The sequence below is a fragment of the Poecilia formosa genome, unplaced genomic scaffold (assembly GCF_000485575.1).
Source record: "Poecilia formosa unplaced genomic scaffold, Poecilia_formosa-5.1.2 Scaffold416, whole genome shotgun sequence".
NCBI lineage: Eukaryota > Metazoa > Chordata > Actinopteri > Cyprinodontiformes > Poeciliidae > Poecilia > Poecilia formosa.
Genome location: NW_006800355.1, coordinates 402,644 through 423,264, shown reverse-complemented (window position 1 = coordinate 423,264; position 20,621 = coordinate 402,644). Strand labels below are relative to the sequence as shown.

At 39.0% G+C, this 20,621-nt stretch overlaps 1 protein-coding gene across 2 annotated transcripts; it reads right to left on the bottom strand.

Moving 5' to 3' along the window:
• Window positions 1-2,667: 2,667 nt before the first annotated feature.
• Window positions 2,668-19,455, bottom strand: ube4a (ubiquitination factor E4A (UFD2 homolog, yeast)). 2 transcript variants are annotated; one of them, XM_007576801.2, is made up of 20 exons: window positions 19,349-19,455; window positions 17,246-17,421; window positions 16,053-16,226; window positions 14,189-14,301; window positions 13,224-13,376; window positions 12,960-13,119; window positions 12,662-12,864; window positions 12,377-12,568; window positions 11,963-12,296; window positions 10,899-11,025; window positions 10,468-10,775; window positions 10,166-10,298; window positions 9,325-9,515; window positions 8,923-9,023; window positions 8,100-8,213; window positions 7,783-7,957; window positions 6,458-6,638; window positions 6,116-6,263; window positions 5,846-6,003; window positions 2,668-4,601 (listed from the first exon to the last, which is right to left on the bottom strand). In XM_007576801.2, exons 2-20 carry the CDS (start codon window positions 17,379-17,381, stop codon window positions 4,466-4,468), a joined length of 3,237 nt encoding a protein of 1,078 aa, XP_007576863.1. In that variant the 5' UTR covers window positions 17,382-17,421; window positions 19,349-19,455; the 3' UTR covers window positions 2,668-4,465. The 2 variants fall into 2 exon arrangements, with proteins under 2 accessions (XP_007576863.1, XP_007576864.1); XM_007576802.2 differs by lacking the exon at window positions 19,349-19,455 and adding an exon at window positions 19,024-19,282.
• Window positions 19,456-20,621: the final 1,166 nt, after the last annotated feature.

Genomic DNA, 20,621 nt, shown 5'->3' with positions numbered 1-20,621 from the left:
GGGGCGACACTGAAAGAACCCGGACAATGCATTTTCTTAGCGGTCCTATTCAGGATCTGCATGGCTGAATCCTAATCAGGTTCAGGGGTTTTGCCCGGGAAATAACTCAAAATTTAAACCACTGATCTGGGACGGATTGTTAAATAAGGCGTAAAATGTGTTTCAAAAAATCCTAGTGGCACAGCATATTCAGAGCTACATATGTTTAAAAACCACACTTGTGTTTAATAAGTGACTAGAAATGCAAAACAATCATTGTGAGTATAAAAGGCAGGTTGTGTCAAAACTATTAAAGTTGGCAGAGCTTCAAACGGTGTGCTGCTTTTGTGCTCGGATGTTGGATTTGCCAAGGTGCCAATCGGAAATCCCCCCCCCCCAAAAAAAAAGTTTTCTGAAGCTGGAATCCTGACTGGTAAGTTCAAAGGTTTCCAACCATCCACATGTTTAGGATGGGAAAATATTTTTCTTCTTTCATTGTTATTTTTTGCTTGTGTTGTTTACATCAACAATCTACTTTCATGAAAGTCTCCAATAACACCAGAAATCCCTAAATTTTCCAAATAGGTCAACTACATTAAACTGCATTAAATTATCTAATACCACCCTTAAAATGGGAAGTCAAACAATACTACAACTGTTACCTTCAGTTGATGTGGAAATGCTGTTTAGAACAAAATAAATTACCATGTTTGTTTTTAATCACATTTATAATAAAACTCATTTAACTGAAGTTTATTTAGAAAGCAACTTATAAAAACCAAAGCAAAAAAACAACATCCATAGCTATTTAGACCTTTTAGAGACCTTTTGAAATTAAGCTTTTTGTGCAAAGTTGAACAAGATGTCTGTTGATGTTAATTCAATATCTAGAGCTGCAGCGATCATCTAGCAGCTGAATGGCTTCGTTCACTTCCTCCGCTGCCATTGCTAAAACTACAAGCAAGCTATAAGCCTATAACGGCGCAGAAAATTTGACGTCATCGTTCACAACTCTTCTGTTCGCTGATTGGCGAAAGTCAGCCAATCCAACTCAATGGGAGAAAGCCCAGACTGAGCTGTCAAGATTAGAATCGAGTGGAATTGGTCTGGAAGGCAGTGGCCAGGCTAAACTACAATACTTTGTTCTTCAACGGTAATATAACGCTAAGTAAACACGTAATGTCAACCCAGTCATCCTGCACACTGCACCTGGCACTTTTTTGGAGAAGAGGAAGGGTCCTCCTCCTGTCATTTCACATCCATCTCTTGTGATCCAAATGCCATTATCCTGTCCCTCTTTTACAACTAGACAACCTGTATTTTTTTTAAAACAGGTAAAAAAGAAAAAAGTAATACATTAATGAAAAACAGTGCAAGACGACTGTATACCCACTTTCTCCTAAAATGTTTTTGCAATAAAGAACTATCAGCCTTTTTCTGGCCAGCCAGTATGTATGGATTTTAATTGATCAAGCAAATTAATCATTTATGCACCTTTATGGTGCATGTCCCTAACCCTAACCCATCTATAGATGGGACGAGACATGCATGCTAACCTGCTGTTCTGCAGCTTGTCCTGCATCTTGGACCCTCCATAAGACGTCTTGGACGTCTCATAAGATGAAGCTTATGAGACGAGCTGACGGCTGATATCAAAGCAACCTGGGCTTCCTGCACACCGCCGTGTCACAATGAAGGAGATATTCATGCAAAAGGAGCAACGATCAAGTATTGAGTGACTGGAGTGAACGCACTTTTTATTGCACCATACAATTCCATATTAAAAATAAAGCCATTATCGACTATATGGGATCATCTTCTGGAAAACTACATTTTGGGTTTTCATTAGCTGTAAGCTATAATCATCAAAATTAGCTGAAGTAAATATTTTGAACTACACCTCTAAAGAACTTTTCAGACATTTATTTTTCTGAGATGCATGTGTATCATTCTACATCGCATTCACTGGTGGCAGCATCATTAGAAGAATGGTTTCTTGCCAGTTGCTGGTTTCGCTGTTAAGCGTTTGAGATATCTAGAAATACAGGATATCTGCTGTGTTTTCATAGCTTCTGCTAATTACACCAGGTAAAGTCAGTATTGAAGGCCCACAGGTCTAGACAGGCCTTTTTAGATCGTCTGCAGCCACCACCTTTTTTCTTCTTAAGAGGGTTTCAAGATTTTTATTTATTTTTCACCACATGCAGCCAAAACCTACTCTGCACCTTCACTGATGATTACCATGGTCAACATTATGTTTAAGACAGAGTAGCTGTTTTCCCTTTTTACCAGAATAAAACTCCTAGCTTTAGCTAAAACAAAGACAACTATGATATAAAATATTGTTTACATATATGATTGAGTAACCAAACCAGATTTTCAGATTTATATGAAAGTTTACACTCAAAAAACTGTATGAATAACAAATGTTAAAATATTTTTTAAAAAGTCTAGTCGGGAAAAAGTCCATGTGTCAAAGTGCTACCAGTAAATTCATCCCAAATCTGTAAACATCTTGACTTTTGAGGCGCAGGATTTTCAAAAATACAAACAGAAAGTTTATGTTAAACTTATTTGTGGAATGTTTTTGCTCCATTTGCTAAAATATTTGGAAAATAGAAGCTCAATTTGTACATACACACATCAATAAGCTTATACATTCACAGAATCACTAAACGTCTCTTATAATTTACATAAGTTTATTTCTTATTCATACTGTACATCCAAAATATTTTTTTTAAAATCACATTTAAAACAAAAAGTATTGCATTGTAATTTAAAGACCATTAGGATGGTAAATATTTAAAACAGAATCAGAGCATGCCAACAAAGCCACTCCTCACACTTTGTCACCTCCTACTCGAGTTAAAGCTCTTTAACTCAAACACACTCAAGATGTAATCTCCTTTTCCTTTACAACAATCTTCTGCAAAGCCGCTTATATTCACAGAAACAAATTAGCATGTGCATGTTAAAGGTATGAAAGTCATTTTCTGAGATTTACAGCAAAGCTCTGGGTTTTAGGCACCAATTCTACTGATCGACTGTTTGCTCAAATGTTAATGCACTACATTTAAACCCAAAAGGAAACGTTATGATCAGGTAAGTTTTGCTTAACAGGATGAAAAGGAATCATATACTCTGAGGTAACAGTAGCTCTTTCTTTTTTTTTTTGCGTTTTAGTTCAAATAAGTGTGGTTGTAAAGGGAAATAACTTGAATCTGTAACAAGTCAGAGAAACAAATCTAAGACGACGACACAGGCAAGTGGATTCTGTTGCAGTAATGACATAAAATAAAATCTGGATCACATTTTCCTGTCTGTCTGTCTGTCTGTCTGTCTGGGCCAAGACCACCTAAGGAGTCCTTCGTTACCACTGCTAGGTGTCTGACAGAGGTGATCCATAATTTCACACGTGAAGCTAGTCAGCCAGATTGTCTTGAAAAGCTGGCAAATGCTCTGAAATTTTTAATTTTAGACCAACTCTCTACTATTCTACAAAAAGGCCTTCCACCCAACAAGGAAGACTTCTTTCTAACCAGGAAAATATTTAAAGGAAAAGTTAGATTTTCTTTTTAGTGGTTGTGTGGAGTACTCATGAGAAGAAAGTGTAAAACTTGTATTTGATGAACAGAACACAAAGCCAGTATGAAGAATCTGGAAAAGAAAATCCTGGCAAATTAGCTCAAAATTATGTTTTCATTTGTTCTGTAACAAAATTTACTCTTGCTTAAGCCTCATTCTGAGCTGCTCTTAGTTTGACTTTCCAATGAGAATCCCTATGCCACATTCAGGAAACTGAAGTCACACTGATCAATAGACTTCTTAAAACCCCACTTGAAAAAATTTCCTTATAATCTGTGTTAAAAGTCAAATGCAGCGTTTAAGGTTTTTAATGCCTAAAAGTAGAACTTTATTGTTAATCAATCAGAGTCTATGAATGTTTAGTTTTATGTTACGTTGCCAATTTTATTTACAGAGAGCCTGCCAAGTGACGTTTAACCAACAGGTGCAAATGTATGGAGTCTTGGTGAACTTTAAAGGCAGTGTATGGTATTCTTCACAAGGATAAATTCAGTTTGAAATGTTAAACACCTCGTGCTTTCATGTTATTAACCCATGACTTGTCTAAAATACTTACCTTGCATTGTAAAAAAGTCAGATAGGAGGTTCACACTGAACTGCTGCTTGTGGCTCTAAATCCCACTGCGATAACTGCACAAGCAGAAGCAGCCTCCATCCTGCGAATGTTAACCCGACAGGGAGCCTTGCGAGGAGCACAGCTGCTGTTTATTGATTTTAAAGTGAAGTTTGCATGGACTGTTGTCACAGAGAGGGTCCATTAAGCATGAGTGGGCTTATGCAATAAGCAGCTACAGCAGAGAAGTAAGAAGAAATCCACAGAGGAAAGCAGACTGTGGATTTGCCACTGAAGCAAAGGAGCAAAACAAGGAAGGGAGAAGTCACTGTTTTTTCCACTGTGGGACTAGCCGCTGGGCCCCTGCTGCTGCTTGTCCTGCCTGTGCTGCTCCAACCACTGTGAGATCTGCTCTTTGAGCTCCACGTTTGGCTTGATCTGGTCCATGGTGAGAGGACTGCGGTTGAACGGGTCGGTTTGGTCGCTGCACAGAGGACATTATAAATAACAAGAAGTCACAGTTTTAGCGATTTAATTTTCAATTTCTGCATTCACAGTTTTAAGAGTTGATTAAATGTCAGAAACATAACTTAGAGTACAGTGAAGGGCAAAAATTATACTTTATCTTAATCTAAAAAATAAATGTAAACATGAAACATAAATTACAGATCCTTTCAGCATTAAGATTTGTGACGTTTTTTAAAATAGAAAAACTAAGTGTTTTTCTCTTTAACTCTCACTTCAACTTTTGGTGCTGATGATACAGTAGATTTCTCCTCAATGAAAGAGAAAGGTCTCTATTCTATTCTATTTTTTTTTTTCCTTTTGCCCTAGGATGGGAATCCTGGCGTCAAGGGAAACAACTACCTTCAAGGGAATGAATTGTCTGTGGCACAACATGGTTTGTGCCATGATGAAGCCACATTGCTTGAGCAGTGAGCAGGCAAGCGGACCACTGAGGCAACCACACATGTTGTTTGTGAGCATAGAGTTTCTTTTTGCTTTTAACTTGTATTTGATTGCTGTCTGAAAAAAATATCTGCCAGTCTGTGGATCACGTTACTAAATAAATCAATAAGTAGCTGTAGTAGCAACTCAATTTTCCCTCAGCTCCAGCCAAATAAATACCAGCTTTTATATTAGCATTCTGACTTCCGTAGGAAACAAAACGTGTAGCGATAGTGAGCTTTTTGGGGCTAAACCACTAAATGGCTCATTCGTATAAATTAGGCTTTTCTGGTGATACAGTGTGCCGATGCCGATTTGAATCAGGGTCACAATGTTGGTCAAAACTGTAGTGAAAGTTAAAACGTTTAACCTCAATTCTACCAGAATTACAAACAAAAATTACAAATTTTTGTTTGTAATTTGGTCACAATCAGCACCGTACGTTAATATACAGCACGAATCAGGATATTTTCAGACTGTGTAATCCCTGAGTCAAGACACAACATTAGCAGTCAGCTTGTAGAAACCAAACCAGCGACGCAATGTGATGGACTGGTGCTTTGAAACAACATGAACGGACCAGGAAGAGGAACTGTTTCACTCTGCAGAAATGAACTGTTTGACCCGGTGAACAGATCGTTTGAGTGAACCGATTCTAGAAATTCAGTACACTAAAATGAACTGCTGTCCCATCACTAATCTACAAAAGGAAAGACTGTAAAAATGGCATTTAAACAAATGAGTGACATGGTGTTGATTTTTCCCTCAGAAGTTACGAACCTGAGGAGATGTCTTGCTATAGTGGAACGATCTACAGTAACATTAGAAGAGGGAAGAAGAACAGGATCCAACATCAGGGTGGACATGATGGGGTCCAAGAATTCATCTGGAGCGTCTGCATACGTTTCCTCTTCCTGCTGCTGCCTGTCTGCATGGGACTAGAAACAAGTGATCCATGAAATAAATAAATAAATAATCATTACTCCTTCTGTTTTACTGACCACTAAAAAAAATATATTTCTGTCATAATACAGGAAAAAAAAAAGATACCTTAATTTTATCTGCAAGGAGTCCAAACGCCACAATCATGTCACCAGGCTTGTTGATCTTCTTTAGCACACGGAGAGTCTGGGAGAAGAGCGTCGGCGAATACGATCGTCCGTCCTTCGGGACCGTGGCACAGAAATTTTCCTCATCACTGCAAAAGACAAACGTGTCATGTTCAAATTTTACTCAGAAGCTAACTTTCTACTTCGAAATCCATCTCTGCCACATGGAGAAAACACACAGATTTTAAAGCTGAACAAAGTGTCAATAAAAACAACAAAAACCATTGAAAAGATTCTTTACTTTATCAGATCAATTTATGACAGAGGAATCTTTGTGACATACCCCAGGTTTAGGTAGATTGTGCAGATGTCCGAAACGAGCTGCTGTGGCTTAAAGTCGAACTCGCTGAAGTCTTTGACTTTAAGTGCACCCATCTTTGGACCAACCAGGTGCTGCAAAAAGTAGTTCAACATCGAGATGATCCTCTCAGCCAGAAATGGGTGCACAAAGATGCCCTTGATCTCTGAGCGAGAGACGGAAACAAAAGGATAAATTATTTGAAATAATTTCTAATTCCAACACATCTTTCGATCTTTTAGGTGAGTTTTGGAGGAAAATGATTGAAACAGGAAATTAACATTTTAGTAAGGGTCACAATCAATTTTTAAAAATCTCAGCCTGATTTTGTATCCATGTGCTCCAAAGCTGTATTATGGACCAAACACACTATTTAGCTAATCTAACTAATCTGGGGTTTGCCCAACAGTATAAGTGGTTTCCAGCCTTTACATTGATGTTCATAGTGAATTACAGAGGGAAATTCTCTTTTATAAACATTCAGCTGTTCACACTGTGAACTGGGATTTAAGTAGAAAAATCAGAGATCATAACAGCTGTTCTTCAGGAGGTCAGGTCCTGTGTAACTGTGGGATGTCCCCTAATACAAATACTGTCTTCCCAGTTGGTGTTAAGCCACATCTTCTGTTGCTTAAACTTAAAAAGAAAAAATAAAATGTATTCTTTTCCAACTCTAAAAAACAAAAATGTGTCAATAACCCAGAATACTGCCAGTGGCAGCAACATTTTATTTTTAAAGAAAATGTCAAAACATTTTTTTCTGAAGGTCCAAATTGAGGTAAATGTTTAATTTAGTTTGGCTTATTTGTTTATTATAAATATTTCAAATACCATGATATATATTTAGATAACTATTTATTTAAAAAGGAAGTAGCCAGAAGTATAAACTTAACTCGACTGTGCCCCCTTTCCTTGCTGTGTCTTACTTTAGACATTATTCTTTAAAAAAGCATGTAATATTTGATACGAGGTGTAACACTTAAAAGTAATTCTGAAACAACATTCTCTCTTGCTCTGAGACTGCAGATGGAAACTAACATGAGCTAAATCTGGTGCAAAGCATCTTTTATTAAAGTTTATTGAACATGGTCCCTGTTACGTGAACTAATAAACTGAACTTACCTAAACTATTCAAGCGTCACTGAATTATAAAACATTCCCTGTAGTTGTTTGGTGCATGTCTCTTAACATTTTCAGGTAAAATGTTATAATTTCAATATTTGGAGAGATTACTTAAACATTTAAATAATTTTCAAGGTAAAACAAAGGCTTATTATTTCGTGCAGTGTTTTTTTTTTCCCCTGCCTGACCTGAGGTAAGGAAGGACAGTGTGCCGATAGTCTCATTGGACATGATATTGTGGAAGCGTCCCAGTTGTCCAAACATCTGCAGGCTTGACTCCTTTTCTCTTCGGGCATCAGGGGCCAGGCTTTCCCACTCCCCTCTGTCCCGCTCAAGCTGCAGAATCTTAATTTTACTCAAGTACTGCAGGAAAACAAAAACAAAAACTGACTTTAGTTACTCTGAGATCACAGCTAATGATCGGGGTTCCCAGTACATATTTGACACAAGGAATAAATGTGTCCTCAAGTGTTGTATGTTGAGAATTAATCTCCACCGGTCCCACCTGGATAGCCTCATCCAATAGGAAGATGGCATCATTCATGAGCAGGTTGAGGAACCTGAGGAACAGAGGGGGGTTCATGGCCTCCAGGTTCTCGGATGCATAGTTTGCCAAATGCTGAAACAAGCATGAAAAAAGCAGATAACCCAACATGGAATTAGAAGCATTTTAATTCATACTCCCATTTAACCAACAGCTTTCTTACTTTTTAGTTTGTTCAGAACATTGAAAAATTTAAGAAACTTCACTGAACTAGAAGAAGATGTTTTTGCACCCCTTTGTTTATTCTTGGTTAAAGTTTTTTATTCCTCTGGAATTAACCTTAAAATTATAAAATAGATTGTCAGAGTTCACCTGCTCTGTGACCAAACATCTATATTTTCAAATTAAAAGCCGGCCAGATCATCAACTCTGCATTATCTTTGAAAGCTTTACACCAATGTCTGTCATGAACGTCAGCAAGAAAGTTAAAGTGTATTTTCACGCTGTTATCCCAGCCATGATGTTCGCCTTTCCTGCTGTCTTAATTGAGCTGAATTGAATGGAATCATATTAAACATAGCTGAAGAGTTATGAATAAAATAGAGTTCACTTTTAATGCATAGGTAAAGTGAACTAAACCTAAGCAAAACTGAGTTGAATCACAAACTAATATTCTGTGAAACATCAAAGATGCCATACTGGGACAGTAAACTGGAAATCATACAAGAACACTTCAAAGTCAGAAAAACATCCAGGTTTCTAGTTATAAAGAAATACCAACCCCTTTACATAAAAAGGCAAAGCATTGAGATACCTAAGGTTCAGACATCGTTCGTTTATTCACCTTGATGCTCTCTCTGTAGCTGTCTTTGCTCCACATGTACTTCAGAATAGGATACATCGGTCTCCTGTAGTTGAATTTCTGTTCAAACTGATGAGGGTCACCTGAGTAAAGATGGAAAGAAAGTTAACAAGCTAAACTCTGCTTGTTTTACACCAAGCAGATTCTCATACTTTCAGTAGAACTGACAGGTAAACTCACGCAATTAATCTATGTGAAACATCAAACTTTGATCCAGATCTTGTTTTCAGCTCTGACCTGTCTTTTTAGACGAGGCTGATTTAATCGTAGTCTTAAATAATTGTTTAAAATCAGTAGTAATGACGGAAACACAGTATCAGGAGCAGGTTCCGCTAGATAAACGACGTGGACAAATTTAACCCTAAGAAATGAACTTTGACCCACCTGTAAATTCAATGTCGACAAACACAGTGATGAGGGCCTCAGCCAGCTGAGGTGCGTGGACGTAGGAGCAGAAAACTCTCTCCCTCTGGAAAACGATGGGCTGAGAAGCACCAGGAGCCAGCGGCTCCATGTGAGGCATCACGGCTTCCAACACTTCTGCAAGCTTTGCTCTTAAATGGGGATTCTTCATCCTGGTTCGCATTTCAAACATGGGGGATCACAGAGACAGGTTGAAAGATAAATATAGGGCTGAAACGCTTAGTCAAAAAAAAAAGTCAATTTGCTACAAGAACACACTCAGAGCAATAATTAAAAGTGGTAGAAAAAATGTATACATATATATATTGCATTTAAGATAAAAAATATATATGCTTTTCTTTAAACCTGTTCTACTCAGAACTGCTCTAGTGGCAGTTTTAGCTTCACCTAGACCAGATTCTGTAAAAATCTCTTGTTAAGCACCTTTTGCATCCAATTATTAATAATCAGTTAACTTATAAAAACAGTCAACAAATCAGCTCTACATTGTATTGATGCCAAGTCAAGCAGAAAGGCCTGAGATTTTCACACGCTGATGTTAGAAGGATCTATTTAGCTGCAGATGCATCCTTTGCTACAGATGATCAAGTGTTCACTGTAGGAATCTTCTTGTTGCATTTTAGGCAAGAACATTTTGGTTTTCTTACTTGAAAAGGAATGAATGTTTTTAATTATTTGTATTTTTATGTAAAATAAGCTTAAGTGGTTACATGAAAAATCTGCAGACTGTGGCAAATTTTTTCAAATGCGATTCATCAATTAATCGCCAGAGTAATCGATCACTAAAATAATCGTCACGCACTTCTCCACGTTTCCCATGAAGACAGTTATGAAGTTAAGGATCTGCTCCAGGCTTTCTGCGGAAGTCTCCAAGATATCTTCTGCAAAGCGGCGCAGGAAGATGAAGAAGTCTCCCAAGTTTTCTGCAAAAAACTCTGACAAAAAATAAAAACAGCCCAGGGTTACTCGCGGCTGTTGTGTTCAGGGACTTTCAGCTTTTCTCAATGAGCGCATTCTGAGTAACTAACCACAGCCACATTACACAAACAGCTGCAACCATTTTAAAATGTATTTTATTATCCCTCAGCCAAGCCTCTGACATACCTGGTACGTAGCAGAGCATGGTGTTGTGCTGCGATGCCAGGGGAAAGCTGAGTGCTACATGTTCGGGCCCCTGGTTTCCCATGCTCAGCTGAACAAGCAGAGCAGCAGTGGAAGCTTGCAGGTTAAGGCAACATTGCAGCATGGCGGGCTGCGTCGTGGCAGCTTTGGTTGACAGATACACGATCATCAGACGCTCAAACTGCTCCAGGAGCTGCTCGGACAGCGGGCTGCCCGCGCGCTGGGCGTCCTGCCAGGTCACCTGGAGCTGATGGAGTGACTGGTTCATCTTGACCATCTGCTCATGGAGTCTGGGCGGACACACACACGCACGCACACACACACGCACACACACACGCCACACAAGTACAGGGTTTCATAAAAATGAAAGCGTTTTCTATAAAACTGGGAGATTGCTGTCAAGTGATTCGTACCGGTGAAAGCCAAGATGCAGGGTGAGCTGCGTGAAGACGAGGTTTTCAGTCAGCAGGCTGTAGGTTTGTGCAGACTCCACCTGCTGCTGAAGGGGCAAAGGAGTCAAGCAGGTCTCCTTCTCAAGACCTGTGAAAGGAATATTTACTCGGTAATTAGTATTAATGCTAACAATTGTTCCTTCAAACACTGCAGGCGTTCGCTACACCGAAACAAATTCATAAAGTGCTTTACAAAATATTCACACCCCTAAAACTTTTTCATATTTTGTAACTTTATAACCACAAACCTTTTTGTATTTTATGAGAGAAGATTATATGTAATAAATAGACCAATAAAAACAGATACTTGACTTTTGCGAGGCACTTAACCCCAGTTTGCCAAATGGCCCGACTGTGTGGATGTGAGTGTCTTTGGCTGTGTTCGTGCAGCAGGTCTTGATGCTCACTTCCAGCCACTAAAATACTTTTTTTTTTCTTTGCGTGGTTCTTCATACTACTAATTAAATGAGATGTCAACAACACTTGTGTGTGAATGGTTTACGACCCAAAGTGACCTATTTGAATGTGAAATCAGGGCCAGAAGTTGTGGGATTGTGAAATGTTTCACTGACAAACTTCTTCCGTAAGTTAACCGTTAAAGTACGACTTCTTCTGGTGCAGAATTAGGTCATATAAAATGCATCATGACTGTTTACGCTGCATACGCTTTGAAAACAATCGACTAAGTAGTCGAATTAGTACCACATATTCAAGTGGCACAGGCCTGATACTTTTTGTTTTGGGATGGAAAGATCAGAACTGGGCTGTTCAGTCTGCCGTGACGTGTCAGATATAGGTGACATATGAGCAAAAAAAGTGGATTTGGGTCGCATTTGCCTGCTGTGTGCTTCGGTGTAAATATTTGTTGCATCTTTTTCATTCTACGGCACAATTATGTGCTTGCTTGTGTAGGTTTGTCACATAACACTCCAATTAAATCCATTAAAGTTTGTTGTTGTGACGGGTCATGAGCGTGAAAAGCTCCAAAGGCAGAGTATGAAAACCTTGACATCTCATATAATGACCTCTTGCGTGGATGCTGCGATCACGCCGGACTTCTTCGCTCAGGTCTTTGTGGCAGCAGTATGTCGGGTCGAAGGCTAGCAGCTTGGGTGAACGGGGCTTGCAGAACGGCTGGCACAGCTTCAGCAGAGTGGCCCCCAGGTTGAGGAAAAACGCATCGGAGGCGTACATTTGGAAGAAGAGCTCTGGCACCTGGTTGGCCCATATCTTAGCACGACCCACGTTCGCCTCCAGACAGCGGCCAAGCCAGGTCAGCAGCAAGTGGCGCGTCTCACCGGCCGGCTGCAGCAAGCTCCTCAAGATCTGGTGCAGTTTTTCATGAAATTGACCCATGAACTGCAACAAGAAGAATTTGGCGAAGCTTAGTTTCCTTCTCGTAAAAATGCCAGCAAAGCAAACTGATGACGGCCACATACCTGGTGAATGTTGGCTTCCTGGACCTTTGTCTCCTGGGCACTGGAGCGAGAAGGGTTCAGGAAGTAGCCATGGCCCTCTACGACACCCGGAGTTTTCAGCAAGCAGGATATGTTCAAAATCACCCCCAGCAGGCTGCTCTGGTACTGCAGACCATTAGCTGGGTCTTTGGGCTGAATGTGCTCCATCAACACCTGCAAACACCAAAGAGGAACGGACGGGATGACGCTAAAGGACGGCCTCGTGAAAATGTGGCTCAGATTACACGTTTGGTTTTGTCTTCTGACCTTGGCGATGTCCTTATTGTGACAAAAATAGAGGAGAACATCCAGGTAGTAGTAGAGTAGAGGCTGGCAAAGGTCCAAATCTTTGACGCGCCCCTGGAAGATATCAAAAACCGGAACTATCACCTCCTCAAAGGTGCGCACCTCTTGGTCAGAGAATATGCCAGCAAGGACCTCCTCCAGGAACACAATCACGTCCTCGGAGCCTGAAACACCGGGAGTGTGTGGAAAGAATATTTTACTGAGCGCAGATGAAAGTAAAACTGATAGTCAGGACTCTTAGCTCCAAAGATGGACCTACGTGCTGCTCTGAAACCGTCAAGCCACAAGTCCAGAAGCTGTTCGTAGACGTTCTGGTTGACGTAAATCTCTGGGGTGAGCAGAACGGTGCGCGCGTTGGACACCGTAAGGTTCTTGCAGCGTATGGCAAATGAGTGTAATTTCTCTGGGACTTTTGTCAACTGGTTGCAAAGACAGAAAGGAATTCATCAAGTTACTTTGGAAGATGGGTGATGCTTATGCTCCAGTTGGAGTAAATATTCTTTAAAGGAAAAAAAAAGTGCACCTCCTCCTTTGCCCTCTGGTAAGAAGCAAAGAGGTAAGGGATGGCACATTTCTCTCCAGCGTCCCGGTCAGCCGACAGGTTCACTGCACTGCAGGAGGTCATGTAGATGAGATGGTTTCCTGGCTCCAGGAGCAGCAGGCGGTTAAACAGGGCCTACAGGGGAAGCAAAAGCACCCCAGAGCTCATTTCATTCATGTTTCTAAGGCGAAAGACACTGCTACAAAACGAAATGTTCTCTAAACTGAATCAAAATCAATGGAAGTAGAGTGCTGCTTAAACATTGTTACAAAATAATGTATGATTTAGCGGTGCACGAATTGCAGTTTTTCTGACTGATCATCAATTACCGATCTTTAAAAATGCTAACCCGGCGATCTTAAATTTTGTCCCATACAAATTTTTATGCCTGAAATGTTGCTAACATAGCAAGAAAGTCATCAAATGGCAACAGTGGGGTGACTATTATTAACTACAAATGTGCAGACATGACCCAGTGGGCCGGCCTGTCAGTCAAACCTCTCTCACGGCACAGGAGAAGAGGACAGTCGCTGATTTCTGGACCTATGCAGAGGTAAATTGGTGGATAAAATTGGCTCCACATGTAAGTATCGGTTGATCACAATCTCCCAAAATTAAATTGGAACGGATAACTCAGCAGACTCTAATTAGATCAGATGATATTTTCTGTGGTTTTTGTCAATAATTCATGAAAAACTACCAAAAGGATATGTAATAATGACTAGCCTAGACTAGAATATAGTTTTTTGTCCCTCAGTAAGGTAGTTCCTGGTCTACAGTAGCAAACAGGTGGCAAATAAAAGCACACACTGTATATGAAATAACAGTTAAAAAGAAAAGCCGGGAATAAACCAGAAATTTAAACTAAAACAGTTTAAATTTCATGCTGGAATCCAAACATATCTTTAGAAATTGTGCTATATATAATTTTTAACATGGTTTTTAACCTGCTCTACGTTGTCCTTATCCAGCCAATCCTGGCCGTCAAGATCTGCAGCCATTTCTTCCAGGTAAACGCATCGAGGAGGGATCCCATTGCCTCCTCTCAGACTGGGGTCGCCTGGTGTGAACAAAAGAAATCCCAAAATTAAAATATGTGATATATTTCAAACTTGACATAAAGTAAAGAATAAAACAAGCCAAATACAACTTTATTCCAGAAGTAAATCAAATCTAACCCCCCCACTCAATAATAAGCTGCACTGACTGGCTTTTTTATTAGATATTTTGGCAGCAGATCAACTCATTCAAGCATCAAGATGTAGAATTCAAGAGGCCTTGAGCATCTCTCTGGTTTACAGAGAATGATCCAAAAAAAGTCTGCAGTTTTGTGGACAAAAAAAAATCCTTGTTGATATCAGATGTCAGAGAATGACAAACTGGTTTGAGATGACAGAAAAAAGTTTCACAAGCTCAAAGAACAAATGATTACAAGATATGAACCTGGAGGAGAAGTTGATCCATCAGCAGCAGAAGCCTACACCCAATGCTACTGCTGTCTGCCAAGAACAGGAAATGAGGCTATAATTCACACATGCTAACAAAATATTACCAGATTGGAAAAACATCACCTGGTCCAATAAGACTAAAAAAAAAAATCAAATAACAGGGTCAGAATATGGCTTTAAGGGGCGGTGCTATGTATTTTCCAGGCACATAGTCTGATTCTATAAGACGGTCAAGTAATTTATTGCCTTTAGTTGTTATGAAAATGCTGTATCAAACATAACTTAAAAGAAATTTGACTTTGCAATATAGCTGTATCCGATGCGCCTGATGCTCAAAACGCGTTTGGTGTGAACGCACCATTAGGAGCCCCTGAATGGTTGCCACGGGAGGTTCAAGGACTCCTCAAAGCAACGTTCAGGTATGTTTTTGATGAGGGAATTACATCCTAACATGATATAAAGCTCAAAAAAGTCCATTTTGTCTAGTAACAAATCATGGTTTGGTTGTCATATCTCCATCTGGTCCAGCATCTTTGGTTTGTGGTGAACAGGACTCCTGATATAAAACACAAAGGAACCAAAAGCACAGCATCTACTTACAACACAGAGATGAAGACTCGCTCGTGCAGGAAATGTGTGAGGACTGCAGGTGGCATTGAGGGGGGCTGGGGGGGAGGAGAGGGCTTGAGGTCCTATAATACATCTTCTGAACATCATGACTCATTTTTGAACAGTCTGTGTGACGAGAGACCCAGCCAGCTCACAGCAAGGCCATGCAGCGGTGGAGGTCTTTGTGTCATCTGTAAGTGTGGTGACTCATTTCTGCCTGGAAAGTTTGGCTTTTAAAAGATAATGAGCTGCATCCAAGAACGTCCCCAGAGCAAAACAGACCCTGCAACTATTTATGATCAGTCTTGTCATCAGCAAAGCCTCTCGCTTTCAACTCTCCGCTTTTCATGTGAAAGAAAGACCTCCAAGTAAAACATCTTTTACTGGCAATATTCAACTGATTTACTTTTTAACTGCATTTGACAAACGTGTCTCGTCTCAGTTGGAAAATCGTCCAACTGAGACGAACTTACCTCAGCAACTGTGATCTCAGAACCGAGGGGTTTCCTGAGATGCTGCTATGGTTAATACCAAGTAAGACACACTAATTGCTAAGTACCCCTTGGTTTTTGGATAAAACACATCTTCCAAATACTAGAAGATTTTACCAACTGGTGTCACCTTAAAGCCAAACGCACTTAAAAGCTGCCAGACAGCATTGACCCTCTGACATATTCATCACAATATCAGAACACCAGGCTGCGAGTGTTTTAACCCAGCAAATTTTACCTCAAAATAATCAGCTTGTACTCACTGTTATCAAGTGTGATCAGAAATATTCTCTGGATCATGTGGTTGACATTGAGCTGTTCACAAAGCTCCTGCCGGGACCGGAAGGAGCGACTGATTTCTGCTATGGAGTCGTTGTCGTCGACGCTGTCGGTGGCGGAAACCTCCGACTCTGAGTGGCTTCCTCCCGAGTCCTCCGCTGCGGCAGCAGACAGAGCGAGGTCAGATGAAAAGATTGTATTGGCTTTTGGAAGCTTAAATTATTACTCATTAATAGTCTTCAAGTGTTTATGATATGTGACTTTATACTTTAAGAGCATCACATAAACTCTGCAAAAAAGTCACACATTTCAGTTTCGCTGGTTATTTGTTGCGACAATGGCAATAAATTTGATGCCTTTAGAAAGCCTGAGACCTGGTGAAGGACAATTTAAGCAAATATTGGTAAATGTGAATATATTTTACCCTGTTCCTATGCAGATAAGAGAAAATGCACAATAGATTGAAACTTGTGAGTTCGACTCCTGTTTATAAAATTCACTGAAATTGCACCTTGTACAATAATTTCACACCAGGTGAAAAAAAAAAAAAACAGTTAAAATGAATCATTAAAACCTTCAAATCCATTTATGCAAGTGGTAAGTGTGTATGTAAAAGAAGTAGGTCAATAAATAAATAAATAAATAAATAAATAGTTTAAAATTTTTAATAAAAAACAATTATCCCTCCAGTCGAGAAATTCTACAGTAAAACAAGATAGTAAAGATATTAAACTTTTACCAGTTGATGAAATTACATCATAAAAACTGGGGCTTTATTTGGTTAGTCTGGATTATTATTACTAGTGAACAACTGGCATAAACAACAGATGCTGCAAATGTTTTGCTAAAACCTGCTGTGACTTTTTTTTTTTTTTTAATGAAGAAACAGCAGAGATGAACTGAGGAACCCAGCAAGGTCAAAACAACTAACATCTCTTAAAAGTAGAGGAATACTGAAGAAAACCTCTATGTACTGAAGCTCCATGGAGGTTCAGCTAAAACTGTTCCACTGAGACAACGAGGACGAAATAATGTATTTTATCCTTCAAAATAAATACATAAAAACATGTTTATTACCTTTATCCAACATATCAGGAAGGCACATCGCAACAAACAGTTCTGAACTATACATTCAGTGTGTGGATGTTGTAATGGACTGACTTTTAACTTTACTCACATGGTGGTTTAGAAGTTTGCGGTTGCTGTTGTGGGTTTTGGCTTGATGCAAACTGCTTGGCATCAGCCAGTGAGGTGAAGAGGGCAACGAAGGGGTTGCAGGAGATGTTGTGATTGTTGTTGCCCTGGTCAGTCATCTCACTGGGGCTCAACACTCACTCCATTTAAGATCCCAGCCTTTAGGAGCAATGCAGATAAAGCGAATATTGATCAAATAAATCACATGTGTCAAACTCAAGGCCCGTGGGCCAAATTTGGCCCGCCATAGCTTTTCATGTGGCCCTCTAGATTCTAGAGTAAACACTAAGTGAGCTTAAATATGTTATCAATCAAGTCAATGCAATTTTTATCTGTTTACTATCAAATTATATCAATCAGTCTCTCTATTTTCTTGAGAATTTTTGTAGAAATTCATGTAAAATCAACAAATCCCTCCAATTTTTTGCGCTAATAATTGGGAGTTTATTGGAGATTTTTCTCAAAAGTTGCCAAAAACTTTCTTACTTGTATCAAAACATCTGTCTCAGCCTTAATTGATGTCAGATTACAGTCTATGATCTATTCAGCGAGTAATAAAAGTCACATTTACTGTCATAAGTAAGGGTAAATATCGCAAATATTTCCAAATTAGTACCATAAACACTTTGATTGTTATTGCAAAAAAAAAATCACAAAAAGAATCACAAAATCTTGAAGGGACTGAAAAGATGTTCAATGACATTTTAATGTTTGTGAACAAGTTTTATCAATACATTCTGGCACAACCGGCCTTTTAAGAGCATTCATAATCTTCATTTGGCCCAAAACAAAAATGAGTTTGACACCCCTGAAATAAATGATCACATTAGTAATTACTGTGGTCCAGGTGTGATGTTAATGTTATCACAGTCCCTCTTGGTGAACCTCCACTCAACTCTGACAACCTCTAACAGGTCTTTTTCCCAGGATTGTCTCATATTTAACTGTTCATCTTTCTATCGACTCTGACCTGCATCATGATGAGGCCATGTTTGACCTTTGTGTGGTGTATTCAGGGTTAGTTTCCCAGTAAACATGTTTTGCTTAGAGGCCAATAAGCTACATTTTGGTCGTATCAAGGTCGTAATATTGAAATGTTGTGATGTGAATCTCAGTTGCAACGTTGTTTTCTTTTCTCTTTCCTCATCTGTGATTCCATCACTGTGACTTTTAGCATTTTGAGCAAAGTTATTTGAATCTGCAGCGAGACTCTACATATTAGATTAGCATGTAAAATGCCACATTACAGTTATTTTGTAGAAGCGTGTGTAATTGTCCTTCCACTTCAATGATACACCATCTTCTGTTGGTTGAGCACATAAAACAAAACAAAACAAAACAAAACACAGTCAAGTTTGTGGTTACAGTTGAACACATTTTCAAGGTTATGAATACCTTGCAAGTAGGCGACCACCTTGACGAATGTGTTTTCACATTATGCTCAAAAAGTTTGGATTTCTCTTTTTTACAAAAAGGAAATTATCGTAACTCAATTTCAGTTGGTGACAGTGATTTACGTTTTACGTCATGTTCTGAGCAATTATTATAAGAATGCTGCCGTTAGCACCAAGTTTACCAATATTAACTAATAAAGCATCTGTTGGAAGCTGACAAAAATAAACGCCATCACAAAATACCGCTTAGATGAACCCGTTATTGAATACCTTTGAAGGTTTTCGATGTGAAACATAAAGAGACCGTGTGAATCTACAAAATCTAACAGAATGAACATCCACTGCTGCTACCCAACATGCTGCTCACCTGTCAACAGATTAACCGTCGTCTCACCATACTGGTCACTTGAAACAAAAACTCCTGCATTTATTTAGCTGTCTCTTAGGTTTATTTCGTTCTACACTAGAGATGGAATAACAACCACTAAGCAGCTTTAAAAGCAGAGGCAGGTTTCGACAGTTGACACTGCTTAGCTAACTGGTGGCTAGTTAGCTCTTACGTGGAGCAACAAGCTAAACTGTCATGCCGTCTCCACGGATCAACTTCAGCGTTTGTTTAAACTCTCAACACGAGGACTTAGCGTGTTTTCAGTCTAAGTAATGTGTATAAACAATATAGAGAGCTGCCGTACCTGTCTGGTAAGTAGAAGTTGGAATATTTGGTTAGAAAAAAAATGCTACAACGAAGCCAGGGGGGGCAGTTCCTTAGTAAACAGAAACGTCATCCATGTGAGACAATGTCAAGGCGGCGGCGGCTTATTCAGTTATCTGTTTAACACAGTAGTGCAGCAGTGTAATTTACAGAACTCATCTGGTGACATGGGACAAAATAAAAATTGTGGCCACAACTTTTATTGTTATTATTGTCATTTATTATTATTATTATTATTATTATTATTATTATTATTATTATTATTATTATTATGGTAATAATAATAGATAATAATAAATTTGATCTAATTTTGTTGTATTTCAAACTGGGAATCAATTAAAATCACATTCTTCAGACACTTCCGGTTAGGCATGGAGTATTTCCTAACTAGAGATACTTAAGTTGGCTGCTTAAAAAGCAGGGGCTAAACGCAAACAATACGCTGACTTCAGGGGAAATCTTTTGCAAAACAAAATGGATTAAAGATAAGTTTGCCAAAACGATACAAACATAGCCTAAAGGGTTTGCAGAATGTCACAGATGCAAATAGCTGTTCCACAAAGTATTGACTCAGGTGGCTGATCACGAATGCATGTCACATTTTGTGTGAACATTTTTGAAAACTGTTTTATTGGTTTCCCATTTCACAACTTTGCACTACTTTGTGTTGGTCTCTCACACAAATAAATAAATAAAACATTGACGTTTGTTGTTGTGATGTGACACAATTTGAAAATGAGATCCCACAGAGGACAAATGCCAAGATCACAAAAAAGTGTTGGAAAAAATATACAAAACAAGATTAACAATAATAACAACAGCAATGACAATATACTGTACAAGATTATGACGTGATACAGTGCAGTTATTAGAAATAGTAATATTATGTTCACCATCCAAAATATGCAACTGAGTGTGATGATTTGCATACATAATGTGCATGTGCATTGTCATTAAAAAATAACAGACTATTTACAATACAATATATCAGTGCAGCAGAACTGTTATTTATTAGTAAAAAAAAAAAACAGAGTAAATGACTGTGCAAAGGCCAGTGGGGATGTAAGCACATTGATTTTGTTGGTTCAATGTGTCTGCTCTCAGAAAACCATGGTATCCAATTGGACTTATTTAAAACCTGCAGTGTGTTTAGACCATCAGTAGAGGGTGGCAACACACTGTATCTCTCAGGGAGCCTTTTTCAAAAGGGATTTCTCTCTATAGTTTTAGAGCTTTGTTCATATTGGCTTATT